The sequence below is a fragment of the Cricetulus griseus genome, chromosome 6 (genome assembly GCF_003668045.3).
Source record: "Cricetulus griseus strain 17A/GY chromosome 6, alternate assembly CriGri-PICRH-1.0, whole genome shotgun sequence".
In the NCBI taxonomy this organism is placed as follows: domain Eukaryota; kingdom Metazoa; phylum Chordata; class Mammalia; order Rodentia; family Cricetidae; genus Cricetulus; species Cricetulus griseus.
In genome coordinates, this window is record NC_048599.1 from 152,177,541 (window position 1) to 152,192,150 (window position 14,610).

Below are 14,610 nucleotides of genomic sequence, written 5' to 3' on the forward strand. Positions count from 1 at the left end.
CTCCATAAAATCAATGAGACATGAGGCCCATAGAGGAGACATACATAGTCCCACCAGTGAAGCGGAAAAAGCAAGAACTCCCGAAATAATAGGGAGCATGGGAGAGGGTGGAAGGAGTTAGGAGAAAGAGGAGGGGAGAAGAAGAGGGGTGAGAAGATGAAATATCAGGACGATTGAGTCAGGAGAGGAATCGAGGATAACAGGAAAAGAGATACATCAATAGAGTGTGCCACTATTGGTTGAAAGAGAAATCTGGCACTAGGATTCTAAGCAATAGTGGAGCGGCTACCTTAAATGTTCTTCCCCTATACTGAGAATGATGACTACTTTATAAGCCATCCTAGAGCCTTCATCCAGTAGCTCATAGAAGCAGAAGCAGAAGCAGAGATCTACAGCTAAGCATTGAGCCCAACCCATGGAATCCAGTTTCAGACAGGGAGGTGTGACCAACAAGGGGTCAAGAGCTTTCTGGAAAAACCTGCAAAAACAGCTGACCTGAAAAAGAGGAAACTCATACACCCAAGTCTGGCAGCAGTGGAACCAACATATGACCGAACCAGAATCTCTGAAACAGCCGTTTTTAGTAGCTAATTGAAGCAGAAGTAGGCACAGACCTTTTATTTTCAAGGTCTGTGAAGAATTGCACAGGGATTTTGATGTGGACTGCATTGAATCTCTTGATTTCTTTTGGCAACATTACCATTTTTACTATGTTGATCCTATCTATCCAAGAGCATGGGAGATCTTTTGATTTTCTAGTATCTTCTTTAATTTCTTTCTTAAAGACTCAAAGTTCTTGCTGTCCAGGTCTTTCATTTGTTTGGTTAGCATTACCCCAAGGTATTTTATGTTGTTTGTGACTGTTGTAAAAGGTGATGTTTCTCTGATTACTTTCTTAGCCTATTTATCATCTGTCTATCGTAAGGCTACTGAATTTATGAGTTACTCATGTATCCTGCTACTTTTCTGAAAGTGGTTATCAGATGTAGGAGTTCCCTGGTAGAGTTTTTCGGGTCACTTATGTAAACTATCATATAATCTGCAAATAGTGGAAGTTTGACATCTTCTTTTCCAATTTGTATCCCCTTGATGTCCTTTTGTTGTCTAATTGCTCGAGCTAGAAATTCAAGTACAATATTGAATACATATGGAGAGAGTGGACAGACTTTTCTCCTTCCTGATTTCAGAGAAATCACCTTGAGTTTCTGTCCATGTAGTTTGATGTTGTCTGTTGGTTTACTGTATATTGCTTTTATTATGTTCAGGTATGTCTCCTTATTCCTGATCTGTCCAATACCTTTATCAGGAAGGGGTGTTGGATTTTGTCAAAGGCTTTCTCAGAATCTAGTGAGATGATCATGTGATTTTTCTTTCTAAGTTTGTTTATATGGTGGATTACATTAATAGATTTTCATATGTTGAACCATCGTGCATCTTTTGGATGAAGCCTACTTGATCATGGTGGATGATTTATCTGTTGTGTTCTTGAGTTCCATTTGCCAGTATTTTATTGCATATTTTTGTATCAATGTTCAGAATGGATATTGGTCTGTAGTTTTCTTTCTTTTGTGTCTTTTTGTGGCTTGGAGTACCACAGTAATTGAAGCCTCGATAAATGAGGTTGGCAATGAACCTTCTGCTTCTAATGTAGAGAACACTTTGAGGAGAATTGGTATTCGCTGTTCTTTGAATTTCTGGTAGAATTCTGCACTGAAGCCATCTGGCCCTGGGATTTTTTGTTATGATGACTGCTTCTATTTCATTAGGGGTTATAGGTCTAATTAAATTTTTTATTTGTTCTTGATTTCGTTTTGGTAAGTGATATCTATCCAGAAAATTGTCCATTTCCTTTAGATTTTCAAATTTTGAGGAGTACAGGTTTTCAAAATATGATCTGATGATTCTCTAGATTTCCCCATTGCCTGTTTTTATGTCCCCCTTTTCATTTCTTATTTTTTTGATTTAATGTTCATTCTCTGCTGCTTGGTAAGTTTGGATAAATGCTTGTCTAACTTTTTGATTTTTTCGAAAAACCAACTCTTCATTACATCGATTGTTTGTATTGTTTTCTTAGCTTCTATTTTATTGATTTCAGCCCTCAATTTGACTATTACCTTGCATCTATTTCCCCAGGGTGAGTTTGCTTCTTTGTGTGAGTTTGCTTTCACTTGTCCTGTCAGTTCTCTAGTGTGTTGTAACTATTCTCCAATTTCTTCATATGGGCACCTAGTGCTATGAACTTTCCTCTTAGCACTGCTTTCAAAGTGTCATATAAGTTTGGATATGTTGTGTCTTCATTCTCATTGAATTCTGGGAAGTATTTTATTTATTTCTTCCTTGAACCAGGAATGGGGCAGTTAGACATTATTCAATTGTCATGAGTTAGTAAGTCTTCTGAAATTTGTGTTGTTGTTGAATTCTAACTTTAAAGCATGGTGGTCTGATATGATACAGGGGGTTATTCCAATTTTTTGTACCTGTTGAGGTTTGCTATATTGCCAAGTATGGGTTCAATTTTAGAGAAGGTTGCATGTGATGCTGAGAAGAAGATATATTCTTTTTTGTTTGGATGGAATGTTCTATAGTTGTCTGTTAAACATAATTGGGTCATAACTTCTATTAGTTCATTTGTTTCTTTTTAAGTTTCTGTTTGGTAGTCTTTTCTAATGATAAGAGTGGGGTGATGAAGTCTTCTGCTATAAGTGTGTGAGGCTTTATACGTGATTTGAGTTTTAGTAACATTTCTTTTACTAATGTGTTTGCCTGTGTATTATGGGCATAGATGTTCAGAATTGAGAATTCATCTTGATAGATTTCTCCTTTGATAAATATGAAATGACCTTCTTCATCTCTTTTGATTGATATTAGTTTAAGGTCTAATTTGTTAGATATTAGGATTGCTTCCCCGACTTGTTCCTTTTGTCTATTTGATAGGAAAATCTTTTCCCGACCCTCAACTCTGAGGTACCATCTCTCTTTGAAAATGAGGTGTGTTTCTTGTATGCATCAGAAGGATGGATTCTGTCTTTATATACATTAAGTTAGCCTGTGTCTTTTTATAGGTGAGTTAAAACAGTAATATTATGGGATATTAATGAACATTGATTGGTCATTCCTGTTTATTTTGGATTTGGTGGTGGTGGAGGAAATGTGTGTGCATTTCCTCCCATTTTATCTTTTCGCTGTTGGTAAAGTGGTATTATCTATTGCCTATGTTTTCCTGGTTGTTAACACCTTGGATTGGAATTTTCCTTTCAGTACTTTCTGTAGGGATGGATTGGTGGATATGTATTGTTTAAATCTGGTTTTATCGTGAAATAGCTTGTTTTCTCCAATTATAGTGATTGAAAGCTTTGCTGGGTATAGTAGTCTGGGTTGGCATCTGTGGTCTCTTAGTATTGGTAGAACATCTATCCAGGACCTTCTGGCTTTCAGAGTTTAAGAAGTCAGGTGCAATTCTGATAGGTTTGCCTTTATATGTTACTTGCCCTTTTTCCTTTGCTTCTCTTAACATTCTTTCTTTATTCTGTATGTTTGGTGTCTTAATTATTATGTAACAAGCAGACTTTCTTTTGGGGTTCACTGTATTTGGTGTTCTGTAAGCTTCTTGTACATTCATTGGAATGTTTTTCTTTAGGTTGGGAATGTTTTTTCCTGTGATTTTATTGAGTATGTTTTCTGCACCTTTGAGGTGGGTTTCCTCACCTTCTTCTATACCTATTATTCTTATATTTGGTCTTTTGACAGTGCCCCATATTTCCTAGATATTTATGTTAGGGATTTGTTGGACTTAAGATTTTCTTTTGTTGATGAATCTATTTCTCCTAGTGTATCTTCAATGCCTGAGATTCTCTCTTTCATCCCTTGTATTCTGTTGGTTATTCTGTTGCATCTGTAGTTCCTGATGCTTTACACAGCTTTTATATTTCCAGCATTCCAATAGTTTGTGTTTTCTTTCTTGTCTCTATTTCAGTTTTCACGTCTTGAATTTTTGAATTGTTTCCTTCATCTGTTTGATTGTTTGTTTTCTTGGATTTCCTTACTTTAAGAGATTTGTTGATTTCTCATATTTTTGGTGTGTTTTTCTCTTCCATTTCTTTAAGGGATTTATTGTATCCTCTTTGAGTGCCTCTATCATTTTCTTGAAGTTGTTTTTAAGGTCATTCTCTTCGGCTACATCTGTGTTGGGATGTTTAGGTGTTGCTTGTATAGAGACCTTAAACTCTGGTGGTGTCACATTTGTTTTTCTGTTGTTGAATTTTTTATATTGTCATATTCTTCCCTTCTTCTGGTATATGCAGAAGGAGTGTCTTTCTCTCCTGGTGGGTATGGTACCGATGTTCCCTTCTGGTGGGTGCAAACATGTCCAATAATCTATATGACTCTCCTCTCCTCTGTCCCGTTGGCAGAGAAAGGAACTAGGGTACTGGCTCTGGGTGGTATGCATCCTGCTGGGGTGGGATCTGCAGTCCCCAGGCCTCAAGTGGCTTTGAGCAAAGTAGCGGAGGGTGGGTTGGAAACAGGCCCTAGCTTATCTTGTCCCTTGGGCAGAGAAATGGGCTATGGTGGTGGCTGGCAGTATCTGGGTGTTCTAGTGTGAAAATCTTTATGACTGCTTGTACTTAACCTACAAAAGCAACCCTGACTTATGCCTAAGGCTTTCATGTATTGAGGCCAATAAGTGTCTCTAAGGCCTTAGCTTACTGGGTGTTAAGAGATGGTTCAGCCTGCTGCAGGAAATCCACGTTAGTCTCTCAGAGTAAATTTTCAGATCTTCATTTTACATGAGAACACTCAGGGCCATGTCATCCCATGTTTCCAGACCTTGCTCAGTCAACCTTCTCACTTCTTCATGTTTATCTATATTATTATTGCTGATGTGGTCTCATGTAGCCCAGATGTACCTCACCCTCCTGATTATTATCTCACTAATTCCATCATACTGGGTTCAGTGATATGCCACCACACCCCATACATAGGATCTCATCATTATTGGATGATCCATTTCCTCAGGGACATTCTGTAGTTGTCATCTGATGGAAAACATTAAGGGTAGATGAAGACACTTTTTAAACAGCTAACAGTAATCCAAATAGAATTCAGTAAATGTCAAATGGTAGTAGAATGTGCCACAGCCCACAGGGAATGAAGGGGAAGACATTCTCTCCCCTCTACTCTTACAAGAGTGCCAATGCTCCCTCCCTATGAGTCTTTGTCCATTAGGAAAACATCAAGATGTGTGTGTGTGTGTGTGTGTGTGTGTGTGTGTGTGTGTGTGTGTGTGTGTGTGTGTTTGAGTGTGTGTGTTTTCATGCACAGACCAAGGTATCCTTATTCCATCTCTTTGCAAGAAATCTTCCAGAATACCCTTGAAGGCAAGTTTGTTACCATCCCTAGCAGTATTTTTGCTGCTTTCATCCAATCTGTGTTCTGAATCTTGAGAGAAACTCTCTTTTTCTTCATTCAATATTTGGCCATGATTGTCCATGTCACTTGAAAATAGAGAGTTGAGAGTTGTCTGGTATGGAAATTTGTGTTCAAAATTTTATTGCATTTATATATTTGTGTACATATATATGGCGTGGCCATTATTGCTATAGCATGTTATGGGATAGTGGACAACTTGCAGAAATTGGTTTTCTCATATCATATCCATCCTAGAGATTAATCTCAGGAGTGATAGTACTGTGCAGTCTTTGGCTCTTCTTGATGGGACAGAATGTTGGTCTTCTCAGAGGAATGTGGATGACAAGAGAAGTCACTGCAAGGTGACTCATCAGGCCTTCTATTCCCCATTATAGAAGACTCTAAGCTCCAATGAGGCACCATGAGCCATAGAGACTGACTTGAATATCATCACAAGGCATGGGCTCTTTGAGACAATTGGAGGTAAACTTAAAATTGGGTAGTTGGTCATACACAGAAGTCCTTTTAGAACAGTCTGGGCCTAATAATTATGTCAACACTGTTCCAAACCCCAGATGCCCATGTTCCCTTAGTATGGTTTTCAGGTGATGATATGATGTTGGCCTTCCATGTTTCCATGGATCTCACAGACAAAGTAAATAACAAAAGGCTGAACCCCCTCAAATTGAACACACAGTAAATACTTATGTGAGAGCATCTGATGGAGAAATTCAAAAATGAGTGAGAAAAGAGAAACCACATGAATTGCATCCTTAGTCCAAGACTTGGCAACCACACCCACATTCATCTCAGAGGACAATTTGTGGAAACTTTTATTCATTCCTTCAATAAGGTGGCCAACACATTAGAAAACCTCAGGTCTATATGCTTGTCTGCATTACCTCTACCTGCTTAGTCATCTTGCCATTCCATCACCACAACCTCAGAATTTACATGATAGATATATCTATTTAGGGTTTCTGTGTATATTTGTGCTTCATTTGAAATTTTCATCCCTCAAATGAATGACTGCCACAACACACTAAAGGCAAGAAATAAGGTTTAGAATTTTTAATAGCATCTATGAAAACTCCAGTTTTCTGTATGCCTCTCAGAAGGATGTAACAGGGTTAATTTTCTATCCTTTCCTCCCCTCAATACTAAAATTGAACTTTGGATATGGCACATGCTAGACAAGTTCTCTATCTCAGAATTACATTCCTACCCTGTAACTCCATTCCATTCATTTGCTACAACTACTATGTGGCAGGTGGCAATAATAGATTGAACTGTCAATTTGGACAACATAAGACTGGTCCTTGAGAACAAGTGACAGAATGCTTTCAAGACTAGGAATTTTTTATCTGAGAGAGAAGAAGGCAGCTTTGGTCCACATTGCAGACTCTGAACAATTTAGTCTGAGAAAACCTCATATTAAACATTTGTCTGCATGAATAATGCAAGCAGAAGAACTCATGATAGCTACCTATCTAGTAGAAGTTACCAAAACAGCTAGAAACTATGTTGAAGACCCACATGAAATGAAAACAAGGCTAGCACAAGGCACCTTCCAGAGAGTGGAGAGATGAACATGGAGACCCATGCCACATGCTGGTGATTGGTTGAGTAGATGAATAAAGTCTCAGCTAGTTTCCAGTGTGTCCACAGGCATGCCTCACTGTGTAAGAGTAATCTCAGAAGGAGGTGACCATTGTCAGAGACTAACTAAACGTCCCCTCATTCTCACGCTGCAGAGTTCATAAAGGACATGGTTTTACAGCACCAGACTGGGCACCCTGAGTTTTATTTCCTCCATACAACAATTCTCTGTCTCACTGTCAGTGTCAGAAGTCAGATACATCCCATGTGAGATCCACAAGAATAAAGCACACTTCTGGAAGGAAACCTTCCTCAAGACAATGTGAGATCTGCTGTGGTAAAAGAGCAGCATCCCTGCCCCTTCTAGTCATGCATAGACATGCTCTCCACAAGAGGCATGTGGATTTTCCTTCAGGCTACATTCACTGAGGCCAGTCTGAAGCTTCCTCTTAATACTCTTTAGCTGTGCATGTACTGGTATTCTTTACACCACCTCTATTTCCAAGAGGTTCTTTCAAATATGTATTTCACCTCTAGTACCTAATTTGCATTGTAATCCTAGATTAGTGTTGACAGAACTACTGCAACCCTGACAATAAGAGACATTGCATTATGATGCTGAATGCAGGACAGCCTTGCATGGATGCCTGGAAGCCTAAGACAATCTGCATGCCCACCTCATATAAATGTCCCTAAGACCTCCAGACACTTCTCTCCTTTGTTGTGGAAGATTCAGTCCAACTTATAGAGCACCCATGGCTGGAAGGACAAAAGTCAAGTTCAGGGGCTAGAGAGATTGCTTATCCATTAACAGGATTTGTTGGTCCCTAGAAGATACAGAAAGCAGATAAAGGATCCTCCTTAAAAACAGTTATGAGTAACCTATTGCTCTCTTCTGACCTCTGATGCAACTGCATGCACGAGCTCCTTAGATAAACAGCAAGGAATATTTCCATACAAAAAATAAAAATAAATGAATAACAAAAATAAAAAAATACGAGTGAAATGCATAATTGAGTTCAACAACACCTTAGAAAACCCTGTCAATTGAACTCCGTGGTTATACTAATATGAAACCACTTCTTAGTCAAAATGCTGATTTTTGAGTGAATAGTAGGAAATTGATTTTTTATTTATATAAAACACAGTCATATGGTGAATAGGGGCTTAAAGAGTACATTCAGTTCATACAACTAATAGTCTTAGAAAAATATCAAATGAAAGACAAGAGCAAAAGACAGAAGCAAAAAATACAAAATCTGAAACCAAAATGAAGAAAACCATAATCACAACTTAAACAATCCGCCCCCAAACCAAACAAACAGGTATGCTAAGAAGCATTTTATGGATACAGATTTAGTGGCACTGTCCTATGTCCTGTGCCCATCCTTGGACAGGTAGTAGGAAGGCAGCCAGGGATTGTAATACCCTTTACAAGACAAGTGTAGCCAGGCCACTTTAGTGCTGTTAGGTCACACACTTGCCAAGGTTGATCCTATGCTTTGTTGGCCACCACATGATTCTTTCAAACATGTGTCTGTGTGCCTAGTTAAGACCAAAATGGACAAGAGAAACATCTGCTATCCTAAGACGTAAGAGCTCATAGTGACATCACCTCAAAATCATTTCTCGGGACAGTTCAGTTCATTCATGGCTGTGAAACAGGAGAATCTTCAGTTGATTTCCTAATCCATAAAAGAAGTGACTATGGATACTATAGAGGGACTGTTGTCATTTTTGTAGAGCATTGACTTCAACATCACATTTGCATGACTGCTAGGAGCTTCAGCACTGCAGTGGAGGGTGAATATGATGCTTTTTGGTGTGGTCTGTCTGGATAGCAAAGTGATGTCAACAGAGTCTCTGCTGATGTATCTTACTTTACATATGAAGGGCTTAGGACTCGGTCAGCTTACAAAAGTTCACTGCAATAAATTTTCAGAGTAACTTTGAGCAGAAATATGTTGTTATGCCCCTCACCAGGACCACTTTTTGGTGGATGTCAGAGATCTGCATAACTCTTAGTGGGTTTTTTGAAACTCAAGATTCTTCCTCACGGTTAATTTACTCCAGAAATAATGAGCCAACAGATACATGGATGTCATTAGGGATGGACCACCTAAATGGTATTGATATTTGCCTCACTGATGAGATTATAGCTAGAAGTACATGTCTTGTTCTGAGAAGTCCTTGATTCTATAGTGGAGAATGTCATGGCTTCCACTTGTCTGTGGATCCTTGTGGCCTCCACAGTTCCCTGAAAGGGTGCTGTGACAGAAGGAATGGCAATCTGATCCAAAAGCAGCCTTGTTGAGTCAGTGGATAGACAAAATCATGCCCCATTCACACATAGGAAACAAGAGTCAATGAAGAGCATGCACCCCCAAAAGTCATGTTGCTGGAGATGGGATGCCATGGTAGCTCACATGCTTGTGATACTTAGTTTTCCTGCTGCATCAGCTCTTTTGGCAAGAGGGTCTGATCCTGAGCTGTGGACTGTTCCAGGTCATGTTGTAGTTTTTCAGACTTGGAGGAGGAAGGCAGTGAAGGCACAGTCCTGCTAGGGATCTGCCATGTCAGTTGTCAAGCTGCGATCACACAAACACTCATTTGTGCTGGACACTCAACATTGATCTTTTGAGGCGGCTGTGCGGGAGCCAAGGCAGCCACAGAGGCAGCAGCTGCTGCGTCCGCGGCTCCGGCCCTGGGTGTCCTGGCCATGCCGGCGAGCACGCGGGGAGCCGCCTCCGCCTCAGGGCCGTGAGGGCCGTCGGAGTCGCGGCTTCAAGGCAGCCGACTGCGACCAGCCAGGGCTCGGGCCGCAGTCCCGGTGCCACCCGCCCGGGAGCTGAGTCTGTGAGTGAGCTGTCCCGGGCTGTATGCACCAATATCTTGTGCACTGTGCGTGGCTGCGGCAAGATACTGCCTAACAGTCCTGCACTCAACATTTGCACCTAGTCAAGAGATACCGACTGCAGGATGGCATAGTAAATCCAACAATAAGAAAAGATTTGAAAACTGTCCTGAAATTCTACTGTTGTCCAATCAAAGGACGTCCTCGAGGCCCTGACAGACCATTTTCTCAGTTTTCTCTGGTTAAACAGCACTTTATGAAAATGCATGCAGAAAAGAAGCACACATGCAGTAAATGCAGTAATTCCTATGGCACTGAGTGGGACCTGAAACGACATGAGGAGGATTGCGGCAAGACCTTCCAGTGTACGTGTGGCTGTCCATACGCCAGCAGAACCGCACTGCAGTCTCACATCTACCGAACTGGCCATGAGATCCCTGCAGAACACAGAGACCCACCTGGTAAAAAAAAGAAAAATGGAAAGCTACCTGTAAAGCCAGAAGTTGTTCAGAATCATTGAGTGACCAACCAGCTCCTCACCAAGACATTCATGAACTGGAAGCGTCAGAAGTAAAGCTAGCAGCATCATTTGAAGACTCTTTCCATACTCATGCCAAAAAGCAGAACATCACAGCACCTCCCAGGTGCCCCCAGAAGTTGCTTTTACCAAAGCCCAAGGTGGCTCTGGTTAAACTTCCAGTCATGCAGTTTTCCCCTGTGCCTATCTTTATGCCTACAGCCGACCCCTCTGTCCAGCCTGTGGTGTTAGGTGTGGATCGAGGTTCTGCAGCAGGAGCTGTGCACTTAGTCCCCTTGTCAGTAGGAACCCTGGTCCTCAGCCTGGATTCCCAGGCCTGCTCTATGAAGGAGAGCCTACCTCTTTCAAAGATTATCAGTCCTATTGTTGAGCCAATCAGTACAAGTGTTGGGGAAAAGTCCTTGTGGTCCTTTACAAGAACTAGGAAATACATGTCAGAAGAATAGCATCTCCCCAATCAACGTGCAGACTGATCTGTCCTACACCTCCCCCTACTTGATACCTTCTGCTCAGTGGCTTAGCCCTGATTCTTCTGTCATCGTGTTCTCAGACTGACCTGTCATTTGATTCTCAAGTGTCCCTTCCCGTTAGTGTCCACACCCAGACGTTGGTTCCCAGCTCAAAGGTCACTTTATCCATAGCTGCTCGGACGGATGCATTTATAGATGCCTGTTTCCAGCCAGGTGGGATATCCAGAGAAACCCAAACCAGCAGGATGCGAGATCCCACAGATGACCCTGTGCAGGTGGGCCACACTGGCCTATGTGGGGACATTTTTGAAGGTGTCCATTCATCATATAGCGTTACCTCGGACAACATCATGAGTAGTAGTTTAGTTTCAGAGACAGTAACTAATGGTCTGTTACCTCAGAATGACCATAAGATATTAAGCCAAGTCATCGAAAAGCCTGCACCCTTGTTATACTTCAGTGCCCAGAACAGCATGCTTCCCTCACAGAACATGACAGATAATCAGACCCAAACCATAGATCTACTGAGTCACTTAGAAAACATCTTGTCAAGCAATCTGCCTGGTCAAGCACTAGACAATTGGAGTCTTCTGTCCGACGCAAACCCTGGGCCTGATGCCCAGCTCCCATCAGCCTCAGGCCAGAATTCTGGGATCGATTTCGATATTGAAGAATTCCTTTCAGCCTCAAATATTCAAACTCAGACTGAAGAGAGTGAACTCAGCGGCGTGAGCACTGAGCCAGCCTTGGAGTCTCTGGACATTGAGACCCAGACTGACTTCTTCCTCACAGACCCCTCTGCACAGTCCTATGGGTTCAGAGGAAGTTCAAGCTTTTTAGGCCTTGAGATGTTTGACACCCAGACACAGACAGACTTGAACTTCTTCTTAGACAGTAGTCCTCACCTGCCTCTGGGCAGCATCCTGAAACACTTCAGCTTCTCCATGAGCACTGACTATTCTGACACAGAGACCCAAACTGAAGGCGCCTCCCCGTCTCGACACACACCGGCTCTGGAGAGCAAGGTCCACCTGAACAGCACAGAAACACAGACCATGAGCTCTGGCTTTGAGCCCCTGGGGAACTTGTTCTTCACCAGCAATGAAACTCAGACAGCAATGGGTGACTTCCTTCTAGCTGATTTGGCCTGGAACACAATGGAGTCCCAGTTCAGCTCAGTGGAAACCCAGACGTGCTCGGAGCTGCACGCTGTCTCCAGCTTCTGAAGCTGCAGCCAGGCTCCCCTTTCCTTGTATGTTTAGAAAATGGGGACAAGGACAGCCACACCGACTGGGGATGTAGTTGATAGGGCAGCTGTTTAGGTTCTCTGCAGTTCTTGACGTTTTGTACTTGTGAACACAAGATTGGTGTACAAATGTGAGTGTATTATAAAGTGTAAGGTGTCAATCTAAAAAGTTTCAGTGTTGTCTACGTTTGCTCCTGTATAGCTATTCTTTCCATCTTAAAAAAAAAAAAAACAAAAAAAAATTCACACTAAAACTTAAACCATTTAACTGAAGCCAAGCTTACCAGACAGTAGGAGCCAAGCTTTGCAACTGCTTTAACCTGAGTATAGCACTTAAATGGCACCTCCACGTAAACATCACCTCCAAAGTTAGACAATGCTTGTGTGGCAGCTAACTGCTGTGCTGCCACCCCTCACCTTGTCACGTGCTTTCTGACTTGGAAACACTAAAGGAAGCCACAGCTGTCTTTAGCTTTTATGACAGTTTTTACATAGTCACTGCTGTCCCTTCTCTCCGGAGCAGTGACTGCTGCCAGCTTTGTTGGCCATCCTTTTCTCTCTGTGAAGTTCCTGCCTAACAGCAAGTACTTAGTGTAAGTAGCAGTCCTTCCAGTAAGAGTAAGCCATCTAAACCGTGGAGACAGTGCTGTGGAATCCTGCTGTTTGGTTCATCTCAGGCTTGTCCTGAGTCATGGAAGAGCTTTTCCCTTGCTATTGTTAATCAAAAAGATCTCTGTGACCAAATTTGTGGGACTGCCACATGCCAACAGGCAGCCAGCTGTGAGCACACAGTGACTAGAGGATAGTCACTTCATTTGGGCCCAGAACCCCAGAGCTTCTAACTATAGTTGGGGTTCCTGTGACTCCCCAATCTTGGGCTCAGTTAATTTACTAGAGAGGCTTACAGAACTCAGGGATACAGTTATTGCAAAGGAAAGAGTAGGTGGGAAAGGGGTACAGGGCTTCCATGCCCTCTTCCATGCATAAAATCCACCAAGAATCTACATATTTAGCCTTGTAGAAACCCTCCAAACCCAGTCTTCTGGGGCTAATGGCTGCTTTGTTGTGTGGGTAGAGTTGTTTGAATCATTGCCATTAGTGATCAACTTAACCTTGAGTGCCACCCTCCCCGATGGTTTGGGAAATAGGGATGATGCTGAAGATATCACCACCTTTCAATCATTAACAATGCCTTGGTCTCTCCTGTGACTTGTCCCTATGCTTCCTGGAGGCTACCAGCTATCAGTGGCCTCATAGCATGCCAAAGCAAACCATTTCTTCTAAATATTTAGGGTTTGGGGGGTGTTGTGTGCAAATACATACTTCATCTCGTCACACCCACAAACATCCTTCCCATTCCACAGCACACCCTTGGGGGCTACCCAACTGCTCCCAGTAATGTACTCACAGACCCTCTAGGAATTCAAAAGGGAAAAGTAGGGTGAGAAACAGACATTCCTGCCTAGGCCCCTTTTCAGTACTTTGCACTTCTAAGCTGATAGGAGAAGCATGGCCTTCCATCCACCCCCAGCTTTTTCTTGAAGGAAGCACTTTGGTCTGGCAAGCATATTTGTGTGCCTTGAGACTAGCAATTGTAGACTAGATCCATCTAAAGTATGCTAGTCTAGATTCTGTTGTGATACACTCTTAAGGAGTAAAAGCTGTAGAACATTGGCTTCAATAATCGGGAATGGCTTCTGTATTTTGAGAGAACATGGTCAAACATGCCTTGGGGACTCTGTGCTAAGCACATCATGGATTCATAGATGTTGCCCAACTGTCAGACAAAGCTGAATGAGCATAGCCTGGGGAACCATCCAGTCTACCCTGGGAAGCCCTGTTCTTTCTGTGGTATATGCTTGTGCTGCCAAAGTGAACCCTTAAAATAAAACCTAACGGACTGATGATTCATTAGGTAAATTGGCAGTATTGCTGCCATTGTGCCCCATTCACCTGGTGCAAATGACTCGGGAATGGGCTAATAACAGACCCAGCAGATGAGTTCACCCCAGTAGCTAAACAGTGGTTTTGGTCACAGTTGCCTGTGAATGTGAGTTTCAGAGCAAACATAAAGCCTTAACTTAGATTTTCTCTTGCTATGTTTTGGAATCCTCACTGCCTTAATGTTCAATCATCTATTTAAGTTCTCCAGCTGAAGGAGAAATGCATGTCTGCTTGTGGCTTTTTGTAAATATAAGTGCAGCAATCTATGGCTTTAAGTTTTTGTTTCTGTGGCAATGTCTCTTAAATAGTGATGGAAAAAATGGAGCATGTAAATTGTCCTTTGTGTGCAAGAACTGTCCCAACAAACCGCTAGTCTCTTGGATTCCAAAGGGTGTTTGTTAGCACAAAGTTGGTGATTAAAGAGAAACTGGAAGTAAAAAAGAAAACATTGATCTTTTGACATAAGGCATTGTTTGTACCCCCAAAGGATAAGTGTCACAGAGCAGCTGGGCCTTCAATTTTTCAGCTTTAACAAGTGTCAGATGTTGCTCAG

General features: G+C 41.9%; 1 protein-coding gene across 1 annotated transcript; it reads left to right on the forward strand.

Moving 5' to 3' along the window:
* The first annotated feature begins 9,944 nt into the window (after window positions 1-9,944).
* LOC100753388 (ATM interactor-like) lies at window positions 9,945-12,137 on the forward strand. The gene is given in 4 exon segments (XM_035446500.1): window positions 9,945-10,346; window positions 10,349-10,785; window positions 10,787-10,930; window positions 10,932-12,137. Coding segments are annotated over 4 exon segments (1,974 nt in total). The 5' UTR covers window positions 9,945-10,115; the 3' UTR covers window positions 12,094-12,137.
* Window positions 12,138-14,610: the final 2,473 nt, after the last annotated feature.